At 34.7% G+C, this 14,076-nt stretch overlaps 3 protein-coding genes across 6 annotated transcripts in view; 2 read left to right on the forward strand and 1 right to left on the reverse strand.

Annotated features, from left to right (window-relative positions):
- Positions 1-4,538, forward strand: LOC110836197 (rhodanese domain-containing protein CG4456). Its single transcript, XM_022077118.2, has 4 exons — positions 1-174; positions 3,194-3,382; positions 3,629-3,791; positions 4,236-4,538. Exons 1-4 carry the CDS (start codon positions 66-68, stop codon positions 4,288-4,290), a joined length of 516 nt encoding a protein of 171 aa, XP_021932810.1. The 5' UTR covers positions 1-65; the 3' UTR covers positions 4,291-4,538.
- On the reverse strand, positions 1,655-10,463 carry LOC110836196 (uncharacterized). Of its 3 annotated transcripts, none has more exons than XM_022077117.2 (6): positions 10,120-10,463; positions 9,045-9,159; positions 7,731-7,842; positions 6,848-7,079; positions 5,679-5,858; positions 1,655-4,815 (listed from the first exon to the last, which is right to left on the reverse strand). In XM_022077117.2, the coding sequence occupies exons 1-5, from the start codon at positions 10,461-10,463 to the stop codon at positions 5,681-5,683; spliced, it is 981 nt and encodes a 326-aa protein (XP_021932809.1). In that variant the 3' UTR covers positions 1,655-4,815; positions 5,679-5,680. The 3 variants fall into 3 exon arrangements, with proteins under 3 accessions (XP_021932809.1, XP_021932807.1, XP_021932806.1); XM_022077115.2 differs by having other exon boundaries at positions 1,655-4,343; positions 7,731-7,845; XM_022077114.2 differs by having other exon boundaries at positions 7,731-7,845.
- Positions 10,371-14,076, forward strand: part of Nmd3 (60S ribosomal export protein NMD3) — a 7,520-nt gene continuing 3,814 nt past the window's right edge. The window contains exons 1-6 of one of the 2 annotated variants that reach the window (XM_022077112.1): positions 10,371-10,497; positions 11,012-11,103; positions 11,680-11,814; positions 12,242-12,392; positions 13,512-13,646; positions 13,850-13,958. In XM_022077112.1, the coding sequence (XP_021932804.1) occupies positions 10,462-10,497; positions 11,012-11,103; positions 11,680-11,814; positions 12,242-12,392; positions 13,512-13,646; positions 13,850-13,958 (658 nt within the window). In that variant the 5' untranslated portion in view covers positions 10,371-10,461. Of the gene's footprint in view, positions 10,498-11,011; positions 11,104-11,489; positions 11,509-11,679; positions 11,815-12,241; positions 12,393-13,511; positions 13,647-13,849; positions 13,959-14,076 lie in introns of those variants that run through there. The other variant, XM_087359101.1, reaches the window with a different exon arrangement.

Consider the following 14,076-nt stretch of genomic DNA (forward strand, 5'->3'; position numbering starts at 1 on the left):
TATCATCTTTGCCGAAGACACTATGTTGCTATGGCTACTCAATATAAGATTGGTTGAGAGGAATCATGGCAGCTTTCGCAATGAAACGTTTATTGCCGGTGGTTTCAAAAGTAAAATTTGGTCATAATGTACAGACAACTCTAGAAAAGTGTAAATGTATATATCCGAGTGCAAGTATGTATACACTTATATACTGCCAGTAATCACTACATTTATAACTAATTGCATCATACTTTACGTGTTAAGTAGAGTAGGTCACTAGATAGGTGAACTCGTCGAACAGGACTTGTTAATGACAGACTTGCTTGCTTTAAGTATAGGATCATGTGCTCACCGGGTGGGGAGGGTTCCCTGACATTTTTATATAAGTCCCATATCGATAAACCATATCCTGCGATTTGAAATCTGTAAACTAGGTTAAATCGGCGGAGTGCCCCATAAAACGTGAAGGTAATGATATAATAATAATAAAAAAATTCTCATTACAGGCAAACATGACAAAAAATATAGAAGCACAAAAACATATGTGAAAATACAATAAAATCAGCAGACAGCATGAGCTCATTGTCGTAACATACAACATTCATTCATTCATTCTATTTTATGCTGTAGATCAAAATACATATAACCCATCAGTGGGTTGTGGGAAGTAAAATAATTTGATTGCAGCTCATGACATGATTTATAGTCCACTACTTTGGATAAGTATTGGCTAACTTTCAACAGGGAACTTCAATTTAAACTATACAGATCTATATTGAAGAATCCTGTTATGGTATGTTATACTTGGTATTAAGGCATACTTCTGTCAGACACAGTTATATTATTCTGAAATGACAATTATAAAGTGGCCATAAGCTGCACTAAAATAATGAAATTGCTTATTTATTATGATGGTTTTATGGTTATATATTTCCATTGACTAATGTCAGTATTATATTTACATATATATAATCCAATTGATCTAAAACGTTACCTAAATTGTATTAATAGGCATTCACATTTATGAAAATGTTATGACTAATGCTTTTCTTGCCCAGATTTTTCTTAAAAAAACTTTACTGACACTATTAAATTGCTTATTTATGAGAAAGTTATGAATTATAAGTAAAGCTGTCCTACATGCTAGGAGGCACTTTGGAAGAGAGGAAGTATAGCTCCTACTCAGTCTTGACCTTGGCATTAGATGGGGTGAGTAGTCAGTATCATGCCTCAGATACTCCTGGTACCCACTGGATAGGAGGCTGAATGGACACCATAACTGGTCTCGACACACGGGTTAGAAGAAATTCCTTCACACCCACTTGGGATCAAACCCTTGTCATCCAGTATGTAGTCAGACACTATACTGATTAAGCTGCCCTTACACATCTGGCTGACTACTGTTCTGTTAGTACATTGACTGCTTTTTACATTAAATTGGTTACCAAGCAAAAAATTGTAGTGGGCATAGCTTTCTGTTCTAAAAAGTTATGGCTGCCTAAGTCATATGGAAACATGGAATTTAAGGTATTTTTTAAGGTTGGTTTCTTGCACTTCAGAACTACTATTTCACAGCTAAATCTTCATATTTTGCAAGACTGATAAATTCTGAAAATATTTATTGGAAGTGAAGGTTCTATCCAGCATGTAGCCCAGCTCCAAACACAGTGGCTGATTATTATAGTATGTGTCATGTTTATTTGATATGTAGTCATCACTCACTTGCAAATAAAGTATATGATAATGCTTATAATACATCCATTTGAAAACAACCTTCACTAAGAATACTGCTACTAACAAATACTTATTGATATGTGATGATGCCACAGCTTTTTTCAGAGTATTATTTCAGACTGGCTATAAGCAAACATGTATATGTCAACACTGATTAAATCAGCAAGCATTATTATGTATTCAGCTATATGTTGTTAAACCACTCACTTAAACTGTATTCAAGCATGAAATATGATGTCAGTCTATATCAACTCTTCACTGAAGAAGTTGATGTGTGAATTTTAAAATACTGTCACTGTGTCTAGTGGTAAGCAGTCCTCTATTCTCACCTATGTAGTTCTTAAATATGGTGTTTAATTAAAAAATAAAATAACTTATTTATAATATCTTGTTATATAATGTAGGGAATACAATTCTTTTATTACAGTACAAGACATTATTTGATAAAGTGAAGCAAAATTAATGCTGTCAGCAAATGACCCAGCAAACAAGGTCTATAAAATCAGCAATAACACCTAGCTTTCTTGGTGACTTGTTAACAACAACAAAATTAATTTCTCCTCTGCAAAAGAATTCCCTGTCTATTAAATACTGTGTGTCTGAACAGTTCTGCATTCCAAAATCACAAATACAGTTATTTAGTACTGAATTAGGGGTCAGGATGATTATTTATGGCAAACTAGAAACAAATTAAAAGTAGCCATAGCCAAGTTCCTGGCATTCATCTGGAGGAATTGACTTGGGGGGGGGGGGGGGGGGGGCACTTAAGCCAAGCCATGAAATGTATGTCAAGACACATTACTGCTCGAGCTAACATGCAAAGTGATCATCTTTCTAGAGAGACAAGTATAGTTATACAAACATATTTTTCTACCTAAACACATCTCTACTAATGTGGCCATATTCCACATTTAACAGCTAATAAACCACTTCTCTCCATTTCCTTAATGTCCAACTTATAAATACATGACTATCAACAGATTATTAGTTATTCTAGCCAGGGAAAGCAATTCAATGGATATTTCTAACAAAGCAACTTCAAGTTGGGTGTAACTAGAATTGAATATGTAATATTAAAGCTAGACAAAGCTATACATATATATTCTGAAAGTGTCATTTTATTTCCAAATATAATTAATTAATATGCCAGTGTGATGTGTAACTGTAAACAGCTGGCATAAAATAAAATTTCTTTAATGCAGTGAGTTTTTGCTGTGGTCTTATTTTCAGATCATCCCTAGAATGAGGTAGTTTGCAAGTCATAAAATAGCTCTGACATTGCTTATAAAATTTATGCCACTGATTTATATGCATGACCAGCTGCTGAATGAGGAGTGTTGAACAGGCAGGGTGTGATTCATAAGCATGATACAGACAGGACAATAAATGATAGACATGTGTTTTATTCTACTGAATCAAGAACGACTGAGGTTTCCATAGAAAATAGTTAAACATACTGCATAAATGCTTGTTCCAGCACAATCATTCCATTTAAGAACAAAAAGAAGCATGGCCTGTATGCCAGTAACTGGACCAGAAGTGAAAGACCTTTCCTATGAAGATATTATTGAATTAAAACAAAAGAATGAAATAATACTGATTGACGTAAGAGAGCCATCAGAAATTGAAGAGACAGGGAAACTTCCTGGAAGTGTACATATACCACGTAAGTTTTTAACTTTTACAGTCAGTGTGTCACAGGGTATATGCGATCCACAGCCCTGCCAGGAATCAAACCTTATCAAGCCATAGTCACCTGCTTTACTAGCTAAGCTATCTTTGATCTTTCAAGTAAATATACTGCCCATTAAAGTTGTCACTCATTGAAGAATGTATGATATACATGTAGGACATGAAAGCATTTGAGAATATGTTGTTACATATACTCTAAAAATATAACTTATTTTTTTAGTTGGAGAACTAAAAAATGCACTTGAGGTACTGTCTCAAGCAGATTTTCTAAAAAAATATGGTACTGAGAAACCAAAACGTGACGCAAATCTGGTATTTTCATGTCGGACTGGAAAAAGGAGTAGAACTGCGATGGAAACTGCCACATCCATTGGTTTCCTCAAGTAAGTTCAACATTTCAACATTGCAGGACTTATGTATGTTCAGACTTGTTACCACTGCCCATCACATCGCTAGGTGTTTGTTTACAATTACTAATTTAATTGTCACTTCCTCTATTAAATGATGGAAAATTCCAAGGATCTTGTACAGTATGAAGAGATGAGTCACTGATCTTCACATATATTATCAAGACTTTTTTATCCAAAGCAAAAGTATGTGTATATATACTGATAACTAGTCTTGTGATAAACAGATGACATGTTATACTGACCTGTCTTTATTAGATTTACAGAAATATAATTTCACTTTTGTGCCAAATGTAGATTTGAATATTTTCATGGTCTTAAAGAATAGTGTCTGCCAAGGACATATGACCCTATTCCTGAGCAAGAATGTGCCAGTTATATTTACATCATTTTCATATCTATATTTTTGTCTGTTTTCAGTTCACGTCATTATAGTGGTGGATTCACGGACTGGCAGAATCGTCATCCTTCTTAGCTGTATCCTCAAAATCAACAGTGTAGTATTACATCTACTAGTCACAGATGTATCTACAAATAAATCAGAACCACTGAATGAATAAAATAGCAAATTAACTCAACTGAAGGATGTATACTAAAAATAGAAAATCGTGTTATTCAACTTGTAACAAATACTGTCTGATTTAAATGAATTATATGTTAATATTTTAAAGCACTTTTCTGTGTTGAAACCACAAATAAAAATATTAGATAAAACTGCAATAACTTGTTTCCAACAAAACAGGTGTCACCCTCAACATATAGGAGTGATCCCCTGCCGTTACTAGAGTTGTCTTGTAATCTATCTTCATAGCAAATTTAATATTGCCATAGTCCATTACTTATCACTATAAAACTGAATGCTAAATGATTATATCAATCAATCTGTCTGCAGCCTATAATCAGTGATGCTCTTGCTTTTTAGATTTATTTTCTAGGAAGAAGGGTCACCCCAAGTCCACATTTCTTCATATGTTCAAGTACTAGATTACTCAAACACCATCTGAAAGATATCAAACCAAATGTAGTGCTGGTTCTTGAGCTTAGCAGTATACACTAAATGTTTACAGTACTTTAATGCATTTCTCTTCATCTAGCATCACTAATCATTACTATCTTTTCATGAATAGTAATTAATTAATCTTAGTTAAATTATTACTCTTCCACTGACACAACTTTAATAACCTAAATTTGAATGCACCATGTGTAATAATGAATGTGCATTACCAAATTAAAAAGACAATTTACATATAAACACCTCTCGTGTAGATGTTACAACTGTAGTCCCTATCATGCCTCAAATATTAGTAACAATATATACTGTATGCATATACTCTCTTCTAGTTTATGTGGTAGTTAGTGCTACTTTACCTGTATATCAAGAGATCTCACATTTAATTTCTTCTTGTTATAATGTTTACTGCAAAAATGGATACTAAAACACCAAGTACTATCACATATCAGAAGTACTAGGGAAAGACTGCTATAGGAAGGATATATGCACGACTGGATACCATTGGAAATAGCGGTTTCTAATGAATTCATGAATGAGCTGAAATATTGCATTGTGTTGTATGACAAGTGAGTTTCAAAGAACCTGCACTACACTTTGGTGGTAATACACTGTTACTAAATATACAAGTCTTATCAATAATTAATAATGCCTAAATAGAATTTCTTCATGACAGAAATAAAACTGACAATTTTTCATTGGCTTTTAAATGTTCTGCGAACATGTATTAAATTATAAAGGATCAATACAAATATCAGTACAGTTAATTTCTTATATGCCTTGCTACCATACAAAACATTACATTCTGTTAAAATCTGATTTATATACACATAACATAGACTCACACCACTCACCTTCATCCATCATCTTTCTCACAAGCTAGTTTACTGCTGACCATTTCTTTAAACTGGCTTAAGATTCGGTTCTCTCGTTTCTGGCGTTCTTCCTTACTGAACATAGCTAGGGCACGTTTCTCATCAGCAGAATAAATCTGGTTCTCCTTACGGATACGCACAGCTTCCATGCGACGATGTCTAAAATGAAAATACTATCGAAATCAATAAAATTTGGCAAAACAGTGAACCTACATCTTTTGTGCTCAATAAAGACATGAAGAGAGCAATACTAAAAGTTCTTTGTTCTATAAAATTGTACATTAATAAATATAAAAAAGAAAGAATATCATGTGGACACTCATGTGTTAGTGTTGCTGCTTAATCCTCAGATTCCTTTTATCTAAATTTCCAAAATGAGGGAACAGAAAAGGTGGGGGGGGGGGGGGCAGTGCTGGTAAGCAATGTGAGAAGTTGGCAGAATCCCTACTATATTCAGATGTCCATATTATTTCCCACTGTTATTGGCCTTTTTGACTGTTGTCAAGCACTTTAATAAATGAATTGAATTGAATTGAAAACTTGATCTTAGTGGCATATATGCTTTACATGGCTAACTAACAAGTTAGGAATAATACATCAGTGTTCCACAACCTTTCTACCTGTGGCTCAACTGACTTGGTTAAAGACACATGAAAGCACATCACAAAAGGATGGGGGGGGGGGGGATACACATGAACCTAAACGTGTACTTGCCCTATAAGATTCCAGGCATGAGAACAAAACATTAAACATGTTTGGTGAAACTATCAATGCTGAACCTGTGTGTTTATTATGAATTCTAATTACAAAAGGTATGATATTGCCTTTTTCTAACTGTAACGTGAATATGCAATTTCTTATAAAAACTTGTGGAAGACTGTAACAAAATGAATTGAGTAGGCACTTCCAATCTTTTCACCTGAGAACTGATCTAATTTCTGAAATGTTATGTTCTTTTAAGAATCATATATGATGGACTAAGTCCATAAATCCAGTAATACTAACTGTACTATCATCAGAACACTTTAACAACCACACTAAGCTTTACTAGAATACTATGCAAATTGAGGTAACTTATGTGCATGACTTAATCACAGGACACATGAGATAAAATTAAAATTACAGCCTACTATGGATGTAGTCCATACCTGCTTCCACTCATGACATAACCAACAGCTTCAAAAGACGCAATCTGTTCTGATGTAAGTCCTATCTCTCCTCTTCGTGGAATACGTTTTCCCTCTGCCACATATGCTGCCATGGCAGCTCCTTCTCCAGGAAGGAGAGCCTTTCCATAGTCTTTGGTAGACAGTGTCACATGCTGCTTCTGCAATGGTCCTACTACACCATCTTCATCTTCAGATCCAGAACCTTCAGCTTCTGGAAACAAACAGTCAAGAAATAACTTCTAAAGAAAAACCAATGTTTCAACACTCATATGACAATTTTCAAGTGGGCATTGTTTTGATCTTTAGAAAGTTATTTTGATGAACACAGTATTTTCTATGTAACACTTTCCTGTCTGTATGAGTCACTACTTCTATTCTAAACAACATATAATAAGGAACCTCATCACGAGAAATCTTGAGTGGAGAAAATATGCACATTCCATTTACATGCATTCACAGATCTAAATTTACAAATATAATAATTGTTACAGTGGTAACAAAAATATGCAGATAATCCATAACATCAAATGGTCCATTCCACCATTTCTCAAAAACAATAGGTTGCAAAGAAAAACTGTAACAACAATAAATGATCCATTTAGAGAGACAACTTGGGGAATATTATTGCCTTTTTACATTTAAAAAATTAGGATGAGGGGTGTCAAAACAACTTATACAACAGTCTTGTACAAAAGACAGATAAACACACAAATACTGCAATCGCAGAGACAACCCAAGGAAATTTTTTTTATTTTGACAGGAAGACACAAGGGCAGCCAAGATACTTAAATATATCAAAATGAAACTTAACAAAAATGTAAATTTACAGTTCATGACAGTGGGATTGTTAGGGTAAACTTACTGTTGTTCTCAACCCACAGTTCTGCTTCTTCTGAAGAGCTGGAAGAACTACTTGACACCATTTTCTTCCTCTTCTTTGACTTCTTGTTCTTTCTACTCCTCTTATGTGAACTCTTCTGAAACAAATTTAAATGTCATATTTCCTTTATACTTATATTAAAGATTTCATAACACAAAGGCTTAAAATTTTGTTGTATAAATTGTACACATCAAGTATTATGTACCAGCAAATTTTCTTGGCTCCACCAGTCACTTCACATTATGCTGCTGCTACCACTCCTGTATGTTCATGAGGTTGGTAAGATGTTTATCAAGACAATAGTCATTCCTGTTCCCATGCAATACTGCACCATTCTAATGATGTATACCCAGGGATGACAACCTTAGATGAAAATTACCATTTACATCCTGAGATTTTGGATCTCAGGCACAGAGTACTAACTTGAAGGCTTACGTTTAAGCATAAAATATAATGCACAGTGCAGAGGAACAGAAAGCAATTGCACTGTGCAAGAGAGATAAATTTAAACTTTATTAATCACCTTTAAGAATTAAACAAGAAATACATATACTAGAGTGACATAAAACTTGTGAAACACTGAAAAAAGACAAGAATAGAATCGAACAGAATTTATTTACATTCCATAGATCCTTCATAGGCCTAAGCCAAGGATGCAGAACAGGTTGTAGCACAAATACAATACCTGTTTCCAGTACAAATATAAATACATAGTTATAATAGCTATTTACAGATTTTTTGGAACTACAGTATTACAGCAAAATAATTATGATGAGAAATAATCACCATTGTTACTTACATGTATTTATAAGAAGCCTAAGAGAGAGAAATTAATATAACTACTAGTTAGTAATATTCATAGTAGTGTGCCCTCCATCACATATTATTTCTGAAAGCACATTTCAGACATTATGTTACTGCTATTTATATTCTACATTGTATCAGATTCCTCTACACATGCTCAGCACATTTTTCTAGTCCTGTGATGTCAGTAGATATCATATAAGCTTGAAATGTGATGTATAAGTATAATATATATTAGGAAGAATGAAGATAAAGATGCCTCCAGCTGTATGTTCTGAATTTTTATTTTATCTGAATGTAAACTATGCCAGTAACAAAGCTGACACCAGAAAGATATGCACGCACGCGTACACACACACACACAAAGTTAATGTTCAAAACATGATGCTCCAGTACAATCTCAAATCACAAGGAAGAGCAGATTCATTAATTACTAGTCAAGCCTCAACAACTCCTGACTACTTAAAAATCTTGGCTGCATAAAAGACTTACTTTTTTCTTTTTACTGGACTTTAACTTTCTTTTCTTCCTCTTTGGTTCAGACATGTCTGTGTCACCATCTCTTTTCTTTGTATGTTCTGCTGTTGTTGGACCCACCTCATCAGAACTAAAAGCAACATCTTGTTCAATACAGTATTAACTCCTTTCTAAAATTATTCAAAATTACACAAACACATTACTCATTATTATAATCATAAATCTAACTGTAAATGCAATCATACTGATTCCAAACCACAACTAGAAGTTACCTTAGGTAAGTTTGTAATTATATCAACAGTGAGTGATATAGGTGGTGAAAAGATATGGCCCTGTTCAGCACTGTCAATCATGGTGATGATGCTACATCACTCATATGCGGTTTACTTGAACATGCCCATTAGTACTCAACCAATTACAGTATTCAATTCTAAAGGGTTTTGATGACCGTAGTTTACACTTAAAATTATTTGTTGTCAGGACTTTCTCCATCGTCTGTTTTAAAATTCATGACATTACTCTGTAGAGTAGAATAGGTACCTCTCACCTTAAGACGGAGACATATCCAGCCTCTGAAACGTCGTAAATTTTAAAAACAGATGATGGAGAAAGTCCTGACAACAAATAATTTTAAGTGCAATTACAGTATGTTCTGCATACATGTGATTAATATTCCACAAATTTTTCCATAAATAAAAGTTGATGTAAATTAAAACCTACAGCATATGGAATCATGCTGAAAATAGGCACAGGATTTCCATTATTTTATATTGTACATCTTGATGAAATAAATTAGGTAATGCATGAACAACAATTCACAAGTGTCTGGCTTTTGTGAATGAAGCCATGACAATCCCTTCAGCCATTCTCAAGTTATTAAATGCAGACAGACTAACAAAAGTGATCCAATATGTACATTCTTGCAACTTGCAGTTATAGACATGTCTAAAAAGAGGATAACTGCCAGTACAAACTACTCACTGAAAACAAGTACATGCTTTATATTATACAGGTAACATGCAATGGGTTGGTAACATTATGCACATCTTAATTACAAGCTGTAAAAATAAATGCCATTGTCAATACTAACTCTTCAGAACACGGTGGAGACTTTCCCCATACTTGCATGACTCCTATCAACCCAATTCTCTCCCGTTCTTGCCTGCGTTGATCCATGAAGTCATCTTCTTGTACATGCCAATGCCTATCTCTGTAATTATGGTAACTTTGTCCTCCAGAACTTTGCTGCTCACCATCTGAAAACTTGTCATGTGGCCAACGGTCCAATTTGCCATTAGCATTCTGATTATCTTTCACTCCAAATCCTCTATTTTGTGTCCCTTTATCACTCTTACTACTGCGAGATTTTCCATCTTTATCTTTATATCTACTAGCACTACCTGAAGTGTGAGAAGAGTCCAAGTGCCTACCCATGTTGGCATCCACTGATCTACTGTGTTTACTCGAGGTGAGGAACTATAAAATGAATTACTGTCAACAAATAGCAAAGTTATCTAACATGTGTAATGTATCCCAACCTCTAACAATTCCTCTCGGATTACCAATCGTTCCCCATCTCACTCCAACCAAACCACATCCCCACTATCACAACACAAATTCAGAGCACGAAATCATGAAGCCCACAAATAATACCAGGGTATCCAACATACTACTTATCCCTTCTGCTCTAGAACCATTTATCACTGATTTCCACACATATTAGTTACAGGAACCATTACATCATATTTATTATCGTTTACACGGACAAACATTCGATACTGTGTTAATTAAAACTGGTCATTATAATCATAGATGATGTCATGCATAATTCACTTTAATGTTTGTCCTCCATTTCGCTACGCCGTTTACTTCCAGTACAGCATGTCTACACTCGTAACGATTACGACTGACCTGAAACAATAAAAAGGAGTAACTATTTCGTATTGCAAGGAAATTAATCCTACAAATTCTATAATTTTCAGAGCGGCGGTGTATATCAAGATTCGGGAAATTTAAGAGCAAACATGGAATATATTACTGGCCAAGAAATTGATGGAGAAGAGAAAGCAAAAATGTAAGAACACGTGTGCATGTTTATTCAGTTTAGTTCACGTAGCTGTGTAAATTAGGGATATAAATTAATTAAAAGTTGGTAAGGATACGAGGGGAAGAGGTCGCAGCCTATTCAAAAATATGCGCACAGATCCGATAAGAGGATTGAACCCAAAACCGTCTGAATGGGAGTATATAGTCGAACTTCGAGACCACTAGGCCCCTATGAAATGTGAATTGTTAAAAAAGGTTAGGTAAGAGATGAGGGGTCACATTGGCAGTGCGCAGGCCTTGTGGGTTCGAATCCCACTCAAGCCATGGTCCTCGTTTTTCTGTGTTGTGCTGTCCTGTGTATAGGTAGAGGCCTTGCGACTGGCTGATCCCACATCCAAAGAGTCCTACTGACTGTCTATAGATCAAAGCCAAGGTAAAGTTGGGACCCGCAGTGCTCAGGCACTGTATACCCAACAAGTAAGAGATGAATGTGACTGGTCCTAATGTCTTAATAAATGCATCTTTGTAAAAAAAAATATATTGAAAAGTATGAACAGTTAGTAATGTCTTCATAATGGTATGAACAATTCATCTGTATTTTCAGATTATGTTGCCAATGTGGTACTTCTATAGAACCAAATCCAGCAAATATGTGTGTGGCTTGTTTGAGGTCACACATTGACATTACTGAAGGGATCCCAAAACAGGCAACATTGCATTTCTGTAAAGGATGCGAAAGGTAATGTTTATAATTATATACTGCTCTTAATATGAAGATAACTTTTTGTAGTTCATTTACCCATATGACACCTGCATATGTATGGATCTAGCATAACATTTTGCATTAAACCTTTGTCAAATCTTTCATTTTGAATTATATTTAAATTGTTATGACATACATCCTGTTGTCATTCTGGCTTCCTTTTGGATATCTAGAATGCATATTGTTTGGAAGCACTCAAAAACATGTCAACTTTATGCAGTCTTTTGTGCAGTGTACTCTTCCTCATGCTCTTACAAGTTCTCTTTTCACATCCTGTTCATATATAGCATCTCCATTGAAATCTGTGATACTTATCTGATTATATCATAGAAAATCTCACAGTACTTACAAAATATGTATTGATATCACTGTAAACAAATTACATTTTTTAAATTAATGTTAGGTATCTCCAGCCACCATCTGAATGGGTTCCATGTGCCCTAGAATCACGAGAGCTTCTGTCCCTCTGTTTGAAGAAGCTGAAAGGTCTTCACAGAGTAAAACTGATTGATGCAGGTTTTGTATGGACTGAACCACATTCTAAAAGGATAAAGGTATGTTCTTTCATATATTACAATTTCAGGCCATTCATTTTATTCCTTTTAATGCCTGTGCCTTAATAAGAAAAAGCTGTTGCATATTAAAGTAACTGACCATGATGGTTGCCTCGACTGTTTGTAATGCTGTCAAAATTGCCTTTGCCATTACTAGTAGGATCCTAGGGGCCCTGTCTGATGCTTCCTGTAGATCTGTTACTTTTAGTATTTGTGAAACTCTGCTCTGCCTTTTAACAAGCTGTTATGATTGATTCTAATGCTGAGTTGTATTATTATGAGCAGTGGTTTCCTCAGAGACAGTGGAGCTCCATAGGACCTTTTCTTCTGATGCTTTGAAGTGGATGTTGCAGAACATAAGTCAGTTTGTTTGACTGTTTTACTTCCATACCCTTCAGACCTGTTTCTTTTGCTACTGGACTTTGATCCCATTCTTTTATACTGATGATCTGGCCATCTGCCGTATGTACTTCTGTTGACTTCAAATCTTATGTTAAGGTTTGGATACTGTCCTCTATCGCTGCTTGTATTTTAGTCTGTCTTGAGACTGCAAGCAGGGTATACATAGTTATGTGGTCATACTAAGGTGCACCTTTTCCTTTCAAGTATATAAAATCTGCTGGCTTTGTGGAACCACATTTGATATTTTCCTTCATATTTTAACCACTTTATCTTACTGGACAAAATTCTTCTCATGTGTTCCACAGTAGTTACTTCCATTGCTTTTTCTGGAGTCATCACCGAATAAGCTGTTATACCTATTTCACATTCTCACTGGAATGCTTCCAAAAGTTGCTATTGTTGTTTGAGACTTAACCTTTCAAAAGACCAGCATCAACATCTCACTGTCATGAACACTTCCAATCTCATATGTAGCCTTTCAAATTTAAAGAACTATTTAAATTAGCTGTTGGCTATTGTTTCATACCATCATAGAAGCCCTTTACTAACAATTCTTGGCCACCAACCTTACTGTAAGTTCCTCTTTCATTTTTAATTATCCATACCATATCCCATTTTGAGTTTTATAATCTCTTTATATAAATCAGTATTAATTAAAATGAAAACACCAAATGTTTCTGATTGTATTTTGCTTACAGTATTATTTCATGTGATTAGGTTAAACTGACAGTCCATGCAGAAGTGTTAGGTGGTGCAATTCTTCAGCAAGTGTTTGTTGTTGAATACACAGTTAATCACCAAATGTGTGATGACTGTCATCGCTCAGAAGCACAGGATTACTGGCGTGCTCTTGTAAGTAGTATTTTAATGCTTGAAGTTCAGATAATTTTTTACTCATTCCAAATAGCTATCTACAACTTTATATACATAATACTCTATTATGTCATTTATATTAAGTTTTGGGGAGAACATTGAGTTTGTTCCTATTTTCTAAACTATATCTTCCTACATTTTGCTATATGAATGACTAGATTCTTGGTTTCCATTCTTTTCAGGTTCAAGTCAGGCAGAAAGCAGAGAATAAGAAAACATTCTATTACTTGGAACAGATGATTTTGAAGCATAAGGCTCATGAACACACACTTGGAATCAAACCTATCCATGGCAAGTAGCTTACACAGGGCTCCAGAATTAATGAAGTATAATTTGATTTTGTATCTTACTTGACTCTCATTTCACATAAAAATTCAAAGTTAGACTAGGACTATTGTGTGTTATATCC

Source organism: Zootermopsis nevadensis, unplaced genomic scaffold (assembly GCF_977971745.1).
Source record: "Zootermopsis nevadensis isolate Lab colony 2312 unplaced genomic scaffold, Znev_1.0 Znev_ptg000030l, whole genome shotgun sequence".
Classification (NCBI taxonomy): Eukaryota; Metazoa; Arthropoda; class Insecta; order Blattodea; family Termopsidae; genus Zootermopsis; species Zootermopsis nevadensis.

Excerpts from the sequence above, each read along its gene's own strand:
- LOC110836197 (XM_022077118.2), top strand. The coding sequence starts at position 66 with ATGGCAGCTTTCGCAATGAAACGTTTATTGCCGGTGGTTTCAAAAGTA. Across the intron at positions 3,383-3,628 it reads TGGAAGTGTACATATACCAC|TTGGAGAACTAAAAAATGCA; the intron begins GTAAGTTTTTAA and ends TTATTTTTTTAG. Across the intron at positions 3,792-4,235 it reads ACATCCATTGGTTTCCTCAA|TTCACGTCATTATAGTGGTG; the intron begins GTAAGTTCAACA and ends GTCTGTTTTCAG.
- LOC110836196 (XM_022077115.2), bottom strand. The coding sequence starts at position 10,463 with ATGGGTAGGCACTTGGACTCTTCTCACACTTCAGGTAGTGCTAGTAGA. Across the intron at positions 7,080-7,730 it reads ACTGTGGGTTGAGAACAACA|AAGCTGAAGGTTCTGGATCT; the intron begins GTAAGTTTACCC and ends GTTTGTTTCCAG. Across the intron at positions 5,859-6,847 it reads TATGTCATGAGTGGAAGCAG|ACATCGTCGCATGGAAGCTG; the intron begins GTATGGACTACA and ends TTTTCATTTTAG.